Source organism: Malaya genurostris, chromosome 3, assembly GCF_030247185.1.
Source record: "Malaya genurostris strain Urasoe2022 chromosome 3, Malgen_1.1, whole genome shotgun sequence".
Taxonomy (NCBI): Eukaryota; Metazoa; Arthropoda; class Insecta; order Diptera; family Culicidae; genus Malaya; species Malaya genurostris.
In genome coordinates, this window is record NC_080572.1 from 135,678 (window position 1) to 148,329 (window position 12,652).

The 12,652-nt window shown below is 35.5% G+C and overlaps 1 protein-coding gene across 4 annotated transcripts in view; it reads right to left on the reverse strand.

Annotated features, from left to right (window-relative positions):
• Positions 1 to 6,088: 6,088 nt before the first annotated feature.
• LOC131439629 (CLIP-associating protein) overlaps positions 6,089 to 12,652 on the reverse strand; it is a 37,672-nt gene continuing 31,108 nt past the window's right edge. For all 4 annotated transcript variants that reach the window (XM_058610879.1, XM_058610883.1, XM_058610882.1 and 1 more), the window contains 4 exons: positions 12,446 to 12,620; positions 7,519 to 7,725; positions 7,337 to 7,461; positions 6,089 to 6,757 (listed from right to left, as the gene is read on the reverse strand). In XM_058610879.1, coding sequence (XP_058466862.1) covers positions 6,697 to 6,757; positions 7,337 to 7,461; positions 7,519 to 7,725; positions 12,446 to 12,620 — 568 coding nt within the window. In that variant the 3' untranslated portion in view covers positions 6,089 to 6,696. The remainder of the gene's footprint in view (positions 6,758 to 7,336; positions 7,462 to 7,518; positions 7,726 to 12,445; positions 12,621 to 12,652) is intronic.

Consider the following 12,652-nt stretch of genomic DNA (forward strand, 5'->3'; position numbering starts at 1 on the left):
TAAAAAAGTTGTTGATTTTGCATTGCGATTATTGTTTTGCTTTCAACTGTCTCCGGCATTTGACAGCATTCAAAACAACATATTTTTCAACTACTTGAATATATGCAAATCAAGAACCATTTTGGTTGAATCAAAAAGAAATTAGTTAAATCAACTATCGCAAAAATCAAAAACTGCGATATCGCAATTTTATGATCGTAGGGTTCTTCGTGTAGATGCATAATTTATGTCAGTTTTAAAATTTAAATCTGGATTTAATAACTAGAAAAACCGGCAGCCCCAGCAGTGTTTTACTCGTTTTTCAAATATAGAAAAACGTGCTTAATCCACCTAGCAGTGAGATGATACCTTTTTTATCAATCCGCACGTGTTTTTTGCATGAATATTCTTCGGTGTTTCAGTTTTCATGACATTATTCTAATGTCCGTCGTTTTAAATGGCAATTTGAGATTTTAATCACTTATTACTCTGTAATGTCGAAACTGCTAATCGGATCGAATTTAAATCTAAAAGTGTAACAATCGATTAAACATTCCATGATATGTTAAAGTAATTTCCACTTTAGAGTTTAGGGTAATTTAAGGTACTTCCAGAGCCGATATTCAGGAATCAGCATAACCCAAACCGAGTCGTATGGCCATATGACGAACAAATTGCAATATTTTTGAGTCCAACTTTAAAGCTTTTCGAGATTATCATCTTCTATATCGCTTTGAATTTGAAAAATTCATCATCCTACAATTCCAGAATCGGAAGTCAGAATTGGATAATATTGGATTTATTTTAATTTGAACTTTTGTTTCTGAAATTAGATTTGGCTTTTTTGAGAAAACAATTGAGCTTTGAGAAACGATTCGATACTGGAACCGGAATTCGAAATTCGGTTTAGCCGAAGTCAGACAAATTCACCTGAGTAGCTGTGTAGTTTACATTTGTTTCAAAATGTTTGAAAATCAATGTAGACATCTTTGAGGAATTGCAGCGCGAATTAAATTTTTGGGTGGCTTCCGAAACGAAAACTGAAAACAACCAAAAATGAAATAAGTTTATCTGGTTATCGACTATCCAAATCTGCTAACCCGATAAACCTGATTAATTTATGTGAAAAAGACATTTTTATACTAATCCCCTAAACAGGAAGTTGGATCTGACTGAAAAACAAGATGTTTTATAGAATCTTAAAACTTTTCATTTGAATCTTAGATCGGTTCAGCCATCTACGAGAAAAATGAGTTACACAATTTTAATTTCGTTTCATATATTATCCTGTAGTTCCGGGACCAGAGGTCGGAGCCAAACATAATTCAGGAACCTTGTTTTGGAATATACGACTTTTCATATGAACCTGAGTTTGTAGAAAACAGTTGAGTCATCTCCGAAAAAAATTGAGTGAAATTATTTGTCACACACGCATTTGTTGATCTCTTTTGAATATACTTGACCCTGGAGTTCCGGAACCGGAAGTAGGATGAAATTCAACAGTAGCATATACAGCACATTTTCCGTGTTCGTTTTGGTTCCCATAACAGTGAGTTTTGGAACATGGCTTGTCAATTAAAATGAATCTTCATACTAAACTAAGTAACTATTGTAAAGACAACAAACAACTCAGATCAACCGTTATAGTATAGTAAGAGAAAGTCAAATCATATTACGATCACTAGCAACAGTGGTACTAGATGTGTTAACGAAAGAACCATTGTTCGGACCTTGTATCGGTTTTCCTTTAATAACTTTTTCTTCAAATGTCGGATTGTTTTGCAGTCTTCGAAGGCTTTCTTCCTCGTAATATTTTCTGCGGAAATAACATATGCACTGATTTTTAGAGTCTATAGGTTGATCTCCAACTGTTCTTTAAATTGGAGCGTAAATTTCTCCACATTGCCGATCATGATAGCCTGTAATCAAATAAAGGATTAATAGTCCCATCAATGATTTGCTGAATTTTATCCAAATTCAAACCATCATAGAGAATCGTAAAACATTTTGTAGGTCAAATTAGTTTATGATTGAATGTTATTATGCCGATATCCAGTTTTCGGTTTCAGAAGTACCGACAATAGTAATCAAGTGTGATAAAATGGAGCTCACAACACTTTCCCACATATAATTGAATAGATTTTCACTACACAGTAAAAATGTCTGAAAACTAAATGCAACAGAATCTCAATGCTGACTTAAACAGTGAAGAAAACCTGCATTAGGTAACTTTGAATTGTTCTGCGAGTTGTTAATTTGCGTTTGTTCATCATCTGCGTCCAAAAATACTTGTAATTCGGCGTCTTCAATTTTTTTCGGTGTTCTGCCACGCTCTTCGAATCTCACGTCGAAATACTTTTAAATTTTCGAAACCACTATTTGTACTGTTTTTCACCCAGAGCACGAATACTGAACTTCGTTCGGTAATATTTGCATATTTTTACAAGTTTTGAACAGCCAAACTACCGAACATGTTCATTCTACTGATATATCACAACAAATAAGTATTTTTTTACGGCAGTAGGGGGCACTCGCCCCCGGCGCAACGTTTCTAGGGGGGCGGCAAACTACTCTTTGGGACCTTGTTTTTTTGCTCAAGTCATTTGACCACTATTTCCGGTACTTCTGAAACCGGGAACTTGAAACCAGTATATCCGAAGACGGTTCGTTTAGTAAGTAACTAATATAGCCAATACAAATTGAATCAGTTTTAAGCCAAATCTAGAATATTTTTACCCTTGCTTGCATCGTCGCTTTAAATGGCGGTGTGAAATTCAATAGCAACCTGTGGGACTACGAGATTTTTTATTTAATGAGTAACAATATTTGACACATACACACACAGCCACATACATTGCTTAGCTCGATGAACTGTGTCGAATGATATAGAACACTTAGCCCATCGGGCCAATTTCCACTAGTCAATTTTTCAAGTGATTGTATTAACTTTCTATATGAGAAATGCAATAAGTGTACTTTTATAGAAAAGCATCGTTTTCGTGATCTTGTAATAACACTAACAACTAGGTACAATTTGTTTACATTTTGTTCACCTGAGAAATATCAACTTTAATGTGGCAACCCTGCACGTTATACGGAACTAAACACGCTGCAAACGGAGCAAAGCCACACGTATGGGAAGGTGGGGCAAAACTGCCAGAGGGGCAAATTTGTCACCCCTACCATTTTCACATAGAATGAGCATTTATCACATTTGGGTTTGTTCATTGAATGTCCACGATATAATTTCATATTGCTTCTATTTTCCTCATTTATTCATTTGATCGTGAAATCCAAACAAACCAGATCTTGTAATTAGCACACAGAAAATATAAAAACGAGATCTTTCAAAATAGGAGTTTTTCAATTATTCTCCATTTGCTAGGGTTTCATTTTAATATCAGATCATTGGTATACCTTTTAGTAGAATATTTGTTAAAAATTGAATATCGATAATTGATTTCTTAGTAACATAGTACCATGATTTTGCAATCGGTTCATAACGGGGCAAGTTCACCATATTGCTATGGGGCAGGTGTGCCATAACAGATGATGAACAAACCTAACCTCAAAGTCGTTCAGTGTTGAAACATTCAATGTAAACAAACAACTAACAGCAGATTCTGAACGATGGTACGGACATACAATAGGGTTTCTGTGGTCAAACACAAACATGCTTGCTGTAATCCAGTCAGTGCACGGTGGTGGCTCAACAATTCGAAAGACGGCTAAAGAATTCGACATGTCGCGGAAAACTGCAAAGAAGTAAATAATGATGATATTTTTAGTACATGTATTATCTAAAATAAACGTGAATCTTATTGATTGTATTAAGGAAAGCAGTATAGTAGAGGAAATCCAATTAAATTACGGAGAAAATGTAATTATTGTTAGGGTGGCGGTTCTGCCCAACATAGAGGGCACTTATGCCCCGCACTGAAAATATTGAGCTACTCAACAAGCCTCCGAAAATTACATGTATTGATTACCGAATTGTTTTGTCTATCAATAATGTTTTTTGGGCTATCGAGGGCACTCATGAAAATACTTCATATAGGCGTATCAATTACCATCGCGTACTAGTTTTGCATCGTCGTTGTGAATGACGATTTGAATGTTTTGACAATCATCGCCCTATAACTTCGGAACCAGAAATCGGATCAGGATGAAATTGCACAGTATACTTAAAGACAATGAGAACTTTAATTTGAATCATGATTCGTAAAAATCAGCTTAACCGTTACTGAGAAATCGAAGTGAGTTTCGTTTTTGGAGAGTTTTTCACTATTATCGGTGCTTTCGGAAGCGGAAACCGGGGACTAGTAGTCCCAAAGTAGTTTTATATATTCACTAACTAACAAGATCTGCCAATTAGATGAATTTAGCGGTAAGTTTTATAAAAATGTGCACCTCGTTTCGCCATCGCTCGTGAAAAAATACTCATGAAATTGTAAATTGTCACTAATCGCCCTGCAATACCGGAACCGGAAGTTGCATCTGGATCAACTTTTTCGGGGACTTTTATAAAAAAATTAAAACCTTTTATTTGCTTCTTAGTTTGTGAAAATCTGTTAAGAAATTTCTGAGCAAATTGAGTGCATTTTTTAATAAATTTGCACATATTTCCTTGTAATTCCTAATTCTTGGATCCAAATGAAATTCAAGAAAATTGTATGAGGCCATAAAACCATTCATTTGAATCTAAGTTTGTGAAGATCGGTCGCGCCATCCCTGAGAAACGTGTGTGACTATTTTTCCCCTGTTTTGGTGCATTCACCCTGTAATTCCGGAAACGGCAGTCGGATCCAAATGAAATTCAGGAACTTTGTATGGGACCTTAAGACCTTTCATTTGAATCTAAGTTTGTGAAATCTCTGAGCAAATTGAGTGACATTATTTGTCACATACACATTTACGTACATACACACACAGACATTTTGTGATCTCGATGAACTGAGTCGAATGGCATATGACACTCGGCCCTCCGGGTATCGGTTGTAAAGTCGGTTTTCACGGCGATTGCATAGCCTTTCTATATGAGAAAGACAAAAAGGGTAAAACCATAAATAAATTAATAATAATATTGACTTAATTTCCCTCAAATATTTCGACAAAAAATTTTAACGATGCGAACCTTTTTGAGCTGTTTGAACGTGGTCAAACGATATCGTTTTAACATTTTGAGTAGTCAATGTCATCCCTTTTTATTATTATTATTATTATTATATTCAGTGTTGGTGATTGCCGATAATTTGACAGAAGCTGCTTGATATTCATCTATATTGTATACAACATTTTCAATCCGACAGAAGATGCTACAAGAACTCGTGTTTCTCTATGCATGAATCGTGAGAGAATTTTACTACATTTCTGTATAAAATGTTCAAAACGACGAATGTGACAATGAGAGATTCTCCTTGTTTACTTTCTCTTTCGATTATTGCGGAATATTCCTGCGTTTTTCGGTAATTTCTTCAGTGCAGATACAAAGATGATAACTTAAGTTATAATTATCGGTAAATAATTCGAGTGAAGGATTGCTAAGGGTACCGTAATAATCGAAAGAGAAAGTAACAATCTCTCATTGTTACATTCGTTGTTTTGAATCGATGATTCGACTTGATGATTCTCATACTAGGTTGCAATATTTCAAAACATTCCACACGAATTCACATACATTTTCATAGACACAACTTATACAAAGGATATATTTCGCAATTATCAAATGCCCGTATAGGGGACGGGTACAGCGTGATGGATAAGTCGATGCCTTTCACGCAGCCTGCCTGGGTTCGATTCCCAACCCCGTACATAGGATCAGAAAAATCTTCTGGCCCGAAGAGGCGAATGACCTTAAGGTTAAAACCTCTATAATCGAAAAAAAAATTGCCCGTATAGAATCGGATCGCGAAACAAAAGGCGACCGTTTGTTGCTTCAGAGAGAATCCCCACATGATGATTAGTATCTTTTAATTCGCATTATGACAATGATCCACATCATTTGAAATTCTACATGACAAACGATCAAACAAACAAATTGAGACACGCTTTAGTTTTGATTGAAACTTTAAGGGATTCTTCAAACGGTCAGTGAAGGTATATTCGAAAATTATCAAATCAATGCATTTTATTAGTACAGTTAATAATGCCTTATTAATAGGCGACTAGAAATGCCAGATAGCCGCTGGATGATTGATTTATAAATAAAGCGTTTGCTACTATATACTATCAAAATTGAAAATAGTTACGAGAATCCTGTAATATTTAATATAAATATAATAAAAAAAACATTTTGACCTCGACTGCTGCGTTGTATAACTTACAATGATTGATTTACATGTGTTTACATAACAACTATGTTATTTAAAAAATTGCAACAAGCTATACCAGGATTTGAGTAAACTATATTATACATGCATTTGTTCGCGAACATCTTTAAACCGTTCTAATGGTAGAATAGTTTGTAGAGTACCGGAAAATTATTGCATACCGAATATATAAAAATTCTGCAATTTCATTCAAAGTTAGTTGTTAAAAAGTTAGATTGTTTACTTTGAATTGCAACGACATGCTCCTTAATATATGACGGAAAAGAATCAATTTCAAATAAGAAAAAACTGTTTAGTGAATATTATTTTTCAATAATCGAATTGTATCTTCCAATTTACAGAAAAGTTTTGCAAACTTGCGTCCAACTAACCATCACATGGCAATAGATCATGATACAGACCCTTTACTGTTGTTACCTAATGCTTTAGCAATGTACACGTTTAACAATCTAAAAATGGAAATGAAATTTAATTCTATCAATTATTCAATAAAGTAATGCGAATGTACAGCCTGTTACACAAGAACGTAGTCACGATTACTCGCGATCGGTGAAGTGGAATGGAGTGATTTCTTTTTAACACATAGGTAACTGACTTTTGTTTACAATTCGATCTCATCATTTTTACAAACTGAGTACCGCGCACACTTCGCGCTTCGAAGCAGTTTTTTGTGCTCGCACCCGAAAGGTCCCGCTGCCGCGGCGAAATACGTCCAAAGTCGAAACAGTTTGTGAGTAAGTGGGTGAATCGTTTTAAAGAGGTGAACAATGTCAACGATTTTCCAAATTGCAGTTCTGTCGGTGTGTTGTCGGAAAAAGACGAAAAAGTAATTTGTGACCTGTTGACCTGTGACAATAGTCAGCTGATTTATTCTCGCATTGCATGAAGCACACTACTGTCTCTGTGTTAAAAAAATCACACCATTCCACTTTACCGGTCGCGAGTAAACGTGACCACGCTCTTATGTAACAGATTGCAGTTAGTATTAATATTATTGCTATAAATTATGTTTCATCCTAAACAATTACCTTATCTTACTCGCATTAAGAAGAGCAAACTTCGGCTTTACTTTCTCTTCGCCCATGACAATGTAGAGCTCAACCATACAAAATACTGCCGCTTTTCTCACCATTGATTGGCCGTCATCAGCTAGCTGTAATTTAAATAATTTAATTCTTGTTACATTTCTGTAAATAAAAAAGTAACTTACCCTAGCTATGTTTGGCATAATATTATCTAAATGATTATCTGTCAGATCCTTTCCTTGTTTATGTGCTAATTCTTTAAGAATTTTAAGAGCGCAGAGGTTCGCAGGAAAATCTCCTGTCGCAATTACTGGATTCAGAATATTTACAGATATATCGAGAGGTAAAACAGTTGCTATTTTAACAACAATAAGGTCGATTTCCCTAGAAACCTGAAAATAAACAACAGTACAGTGACTAATCAGTTTTACTTTAGTAATCCAGGTTCGCGGTTTACATTGATTGCTCTGAGATGGCTGAACCGATTTTAAAACGTTTCTGCCTTTCTCTATAGAAAGGTAATAGAAATGCTGAAGAAACCAACCTTTAATCGAAGCTCCGGAGACCCCTAGTATTATATACTATCCGATTCAAATCGACGAAATCGGAAAATGCCTGTGTGTGTGTGTGTGCTTTCGCAGATTTATTCAATACACTCAATTTTCTCGGAGAAGAATAAGCCGATTTCAACAAGCTTAGCTGCCCATACTCGCATATCAGTCCCATATCTATTTTCGCCAATTTTCAGTTAGCTTGAGGAATGAAATCTATACTCAATATACTCTCAGAAATTGCAATAAAAGATGAGGGTTTGTTTAGTAAAATATGAAAAAATATCAACTCATGTCTGTCCCATATGCAAAGTACCCGCATGTCAGTCCCATTCAGTGCAAATTTCAATAATTTCATTAGTTGCAATATTGGGATAGCAAGGGTGTATTAGCGTAGTACAATGAATCAAAAAACTCGATGAATCAAAAAATTCGGAATTAAAATTTTGATCGTCTTTTTCTCATTCCATGCCGATTTTCCATATAGGAGTGATATGCAAGTATGGGCAGTTAGGCTCATTATAAAGCTACTTTAGGATTGTGTAACGATCGAATATTTTCGGTTCCGGAGATATGATCTTAGAAGTAAAGTAACCGTCAAACCGCACTTTCTATATAAGCGCTCAATTTTCTCGGAAATGACTGAACCGATTTCTACAAGCTTAGGCTAATATGAAAGATACTTTTGAGTTGTGAACCAAGTTCGAATATAAATTGGCTGTCAGTGATGTAACCGACCAAACGCGTTTTTTCTGTCCGCACTCTTTTCAGAAAGAAACCAGTACCAAATTTTTCAAATATGTTATTGCTGACTTTTTTAGTTTCGAGAATGTTATCGAACTTGCTACGTAAGTGGTGAGTCAAGCTTTTCTGAACTAACCGAAACAATCTGAACGAATTCATGTTAAAAATCAGCCGTTAGAAATCATCCTAACGAAAAAATTTGTTTTAATGAGACTATTTGAATAGCAAAAGAAAGGCATTATCACACCGCTAGGTGGATTAAGAAGATGTTTTTTGATCTTGCCGATTGATTGATATCGATATATGTATTGTTAGTTGATGACAAAATAATCCAATTTCGGGTATAAGGCCCAAGCTTTAAAATAAATTTGTTTTTCTCATATAGAAAGTGATGGAATCACTGTGAAAATCGAGTTTTGAACCATGACCCGGAGGGAGGAGTGTCATATACCATTCGACTCAGTTCGTGTATGTATGTAACAATTTTTCGCACTTACTTTTCTTGGAAATGGATGAACCGATTTTAATGAACTTAGATTCAAATGAAAGGATAGGATTTTTATCCGAAATAAAAATTGTATTTGATTCCAAGTGAAATGAAATTGATGTGGTAATGAAATATATTTGAATTCAAAGCACAATATATGAATTTAATGTTTATTTTATTTCTAATAATAATTTGCTTTGATGAAAATATCAAATGTATTTGAATCTAAGGAAAATGAAAATAAGCGCTGATTCAAAATAAAATATTTTTGAATTCAAAGTGTGATATATCAAAATTTAAAATAATTTTTTCTGCGTGTAGAACATGAGAGATATTAGAAATCCATCGATGCACCACTATGGCTAAACTAATCGAACTTCGATTCATATAAATATCTTATTATCCTTATGGTATATATGGTAGAATTCCAGATCCTACTTCTAGTTCGGAAAATACATGGTGATGAAAATTAAAATTTTCATATGATTCATATAATTCTTCATATAATTAACCACAACAAAGAAAGTATGAAATTTAATTTAAAAAAAATAATTACTAGTAGGCCTGGCAATGACCATAAAAACATACTACAACAGTGACAGTCTCTGAATTCTAATTTCGGAAACAATTTGTCAAAATCTTCAATCACATACTGTGCAGCGTTGATATTCAACGAAATTCGAGATTCTTCCTTGTAGACGTTATTCTGATTTCGTCTTGCCGTAGGAGAAAGAGTGACGTTGGCAATGATACTCTCTTTTGGTACACTGATAGCAGAAATTAATCCGTCTCTCTTCGTTTGTTTTAGATGCGCTTATTTACGAATGAGACAGTAAAAAACGAGTATGAGACTGTTGGATTAAATTATTTTATTAGGAATGCGTGACAATTTTAAGCTCTGGTTCTTATTATGTAAAAAAAAAGGGTTGTGTACGAGAAATTAAACGGTTTTGTACGAGACAACGAATTAAAGGGTTGTATACGAGACCCCGATGGAGTAGCTGTATGGCGCAAATTATACACAGAGGTTCTATGGGAAGATGAACCTCTCACGTGGAGGCCACACGCCACAAGAAAGGATCGAAGGACTAGTATGTCCAATCTACAAAAAGGGTGATAAGCTAGATAGTTGCAATTACCGCCCAATTACCAATAGCTAAGGAATTAGAAGGGCAGTACCAAACGGGATTTACTGGGGCTCATGGCACTACGGATCACATATTCGCAATAAGACATATTCATTGATTTCAAAGCTATGGCAGATTATGCCCGAATACGGGTTTTCGGAGAAACTGACGTGAATTGTCAAAGCAACGAGTGATAGAGTGATGTATCTGGGGCCTTCTCGAGTCTCTTCGAATCTCGAGGAGGGCTACGACAAATTGATGGACTCTCTTGCCTCTTGTTTAATATTGCCTTGGAAGGGGTAATTTGAAAAGCAAGGATCGACACAAGTGTCTTCCGAAAGTGCGTACAGTTTTTCGGTTTCGCAGACGACGTTTATATCGTGACGCGTAACTTTGAGAAGATAACGGAAACATACATCGCACTGAAAGCCGAAACTAGACGTATCGGACTGGTTATAAATGCTTCGAAAACAAAACACATGAGAGGAAGAGGCTCTAGAGAAGAAACACTACGCCTTATACCACGAATCAGACCGGTTGTTCTCTATGGCCTAAGACCTGGACTATGTTGGCAGAGGACCAACGCGCACTTAGTGTTTTCGAAAAAAAGGTTCAGCGGACCATCTATGGAGTGTAGATGGAAGACGGAACGTGGAGACGGCATATGAATCACGTACTGCAACAGCTACTAGGAGAACCACCCGTCGTACGGACAGCCAAAATCGGACGACTACGATGGACAAGGTGGATTGATCAAGCGGAGGGCGATCTACGAAGCATTTGTGCTTTGAGTGGCTGGCGACGAACAGACGTGGACCGAGTTATGTGAAGACGTATGCTGGATAGAGCATAGGACACCCACAGTCTTAGCTGCAAGGTAAGGTAAGTAATTACGAGACACGACCGATTAAGATGACATTAAAAATGCAATTTTCAAACTCAGTAATCAATACATTTGAATTTGAAAAATGGGCAATAAAATATGAAACACTATCTAGGATTCAAAAGTAAATGTTAGAATTTAACATGACATTAGTTTTATAACCTACTTGTCAAACCTATCCTGAAATTACTCGAATTTGGAAAAAAAAATCAACAAATCAGAAACAGTCATTTTGGTTTTCAAGAGGTTTGAATCTTCAATTCCAAGCGCGTTCAAGATATATCTATAATAATATTCACAACAAAACCTTTTTGCGAACTTTCGTTCATAAATAGAGATTTCTGTACATCTGTTTGATGCCTGTTACTGTGTAACGTTCTATAATGGTGGTACGTAAAGTCTACAATAGATTGGTGTTTCCTACAATCCTTATGTTAAAAAATTTCCAACACTATCGCAGTAAGATGACATAAAATACACTATCGAATGTTAAATTTTCGAATCCGGAAATCTTGGTTTTTGGTGTGATGAAATGTTTTTTTTTCGACAAACCGATCTTGATTGGATACTTCAAACAATTATTTTTGACATCCACTCAACACGCTACTTGATGTGCTCTGATTGACACGTTCAAACATCAGTGAATTCAATCCAATTTTTCAAAGTTCTTAATAAAAATAACAAATACTTTTGCTACGCTCGCTTGAATTAAATATTTTCGAACCTATTGGTTTTTAAATAATATAAATCCATCTGCAAATCACCTAGCTGAAAACGTTTGAAATTATGGTAAGTCTGTTAGTACAGCTTTGTCTGCTACCCCATCGTTCACCGATGAACCAAAATTAATAGCGAAATGCAGTGCAATGAGCACCCACGCAAACAAATACGGTGTACCGCAACTGAGAACATGCTTGACATATTTGACATACCCGCATACTGCAAACCGAGCATTTGACTATACATCGAGTGTATGGTAACGAGAATATTTCGCCCAACCGCTCTGCGTCGACTGAGCAGAAAAACGTGGCAGGGAATACATTTATTCAGTTTTGTGCGATGGTTCATACTGTGCAAAATAATGCGGTAGTTTTTCATGCAAGACGCTAAACCTCCCTATAGCGACAGCAGCAGAATAGCTACAGAATGAATCCATAGAATGACATAATTATGACATGTTGTGATCAGCTCGTGAAAACACAGGTCAACTCAAACCGATTTTTAAATCGTGTACTATTGAACTACGTGTTTAAGTTAAATGTTTCCGAATTGATTGGTATTTAAGCGTTCAAATTTCTTAAAACATAATTAAATACACACCTCTTTACTAATTTTGTAACAATCTATGATTTTCAATAAGATTAGTTCCAAAAAATTACTCCAGCAAGATTTCATTTCTGAACTACGAACAATTCGCCCAAGCGTGTGAAGGGATGCGATCAATACTGTGTTGTTTTGAGATTCCATCAAGTTTAACAACATTTTCATAATGGCTCTGCAGAAAATATTAATATTACGACGTATACA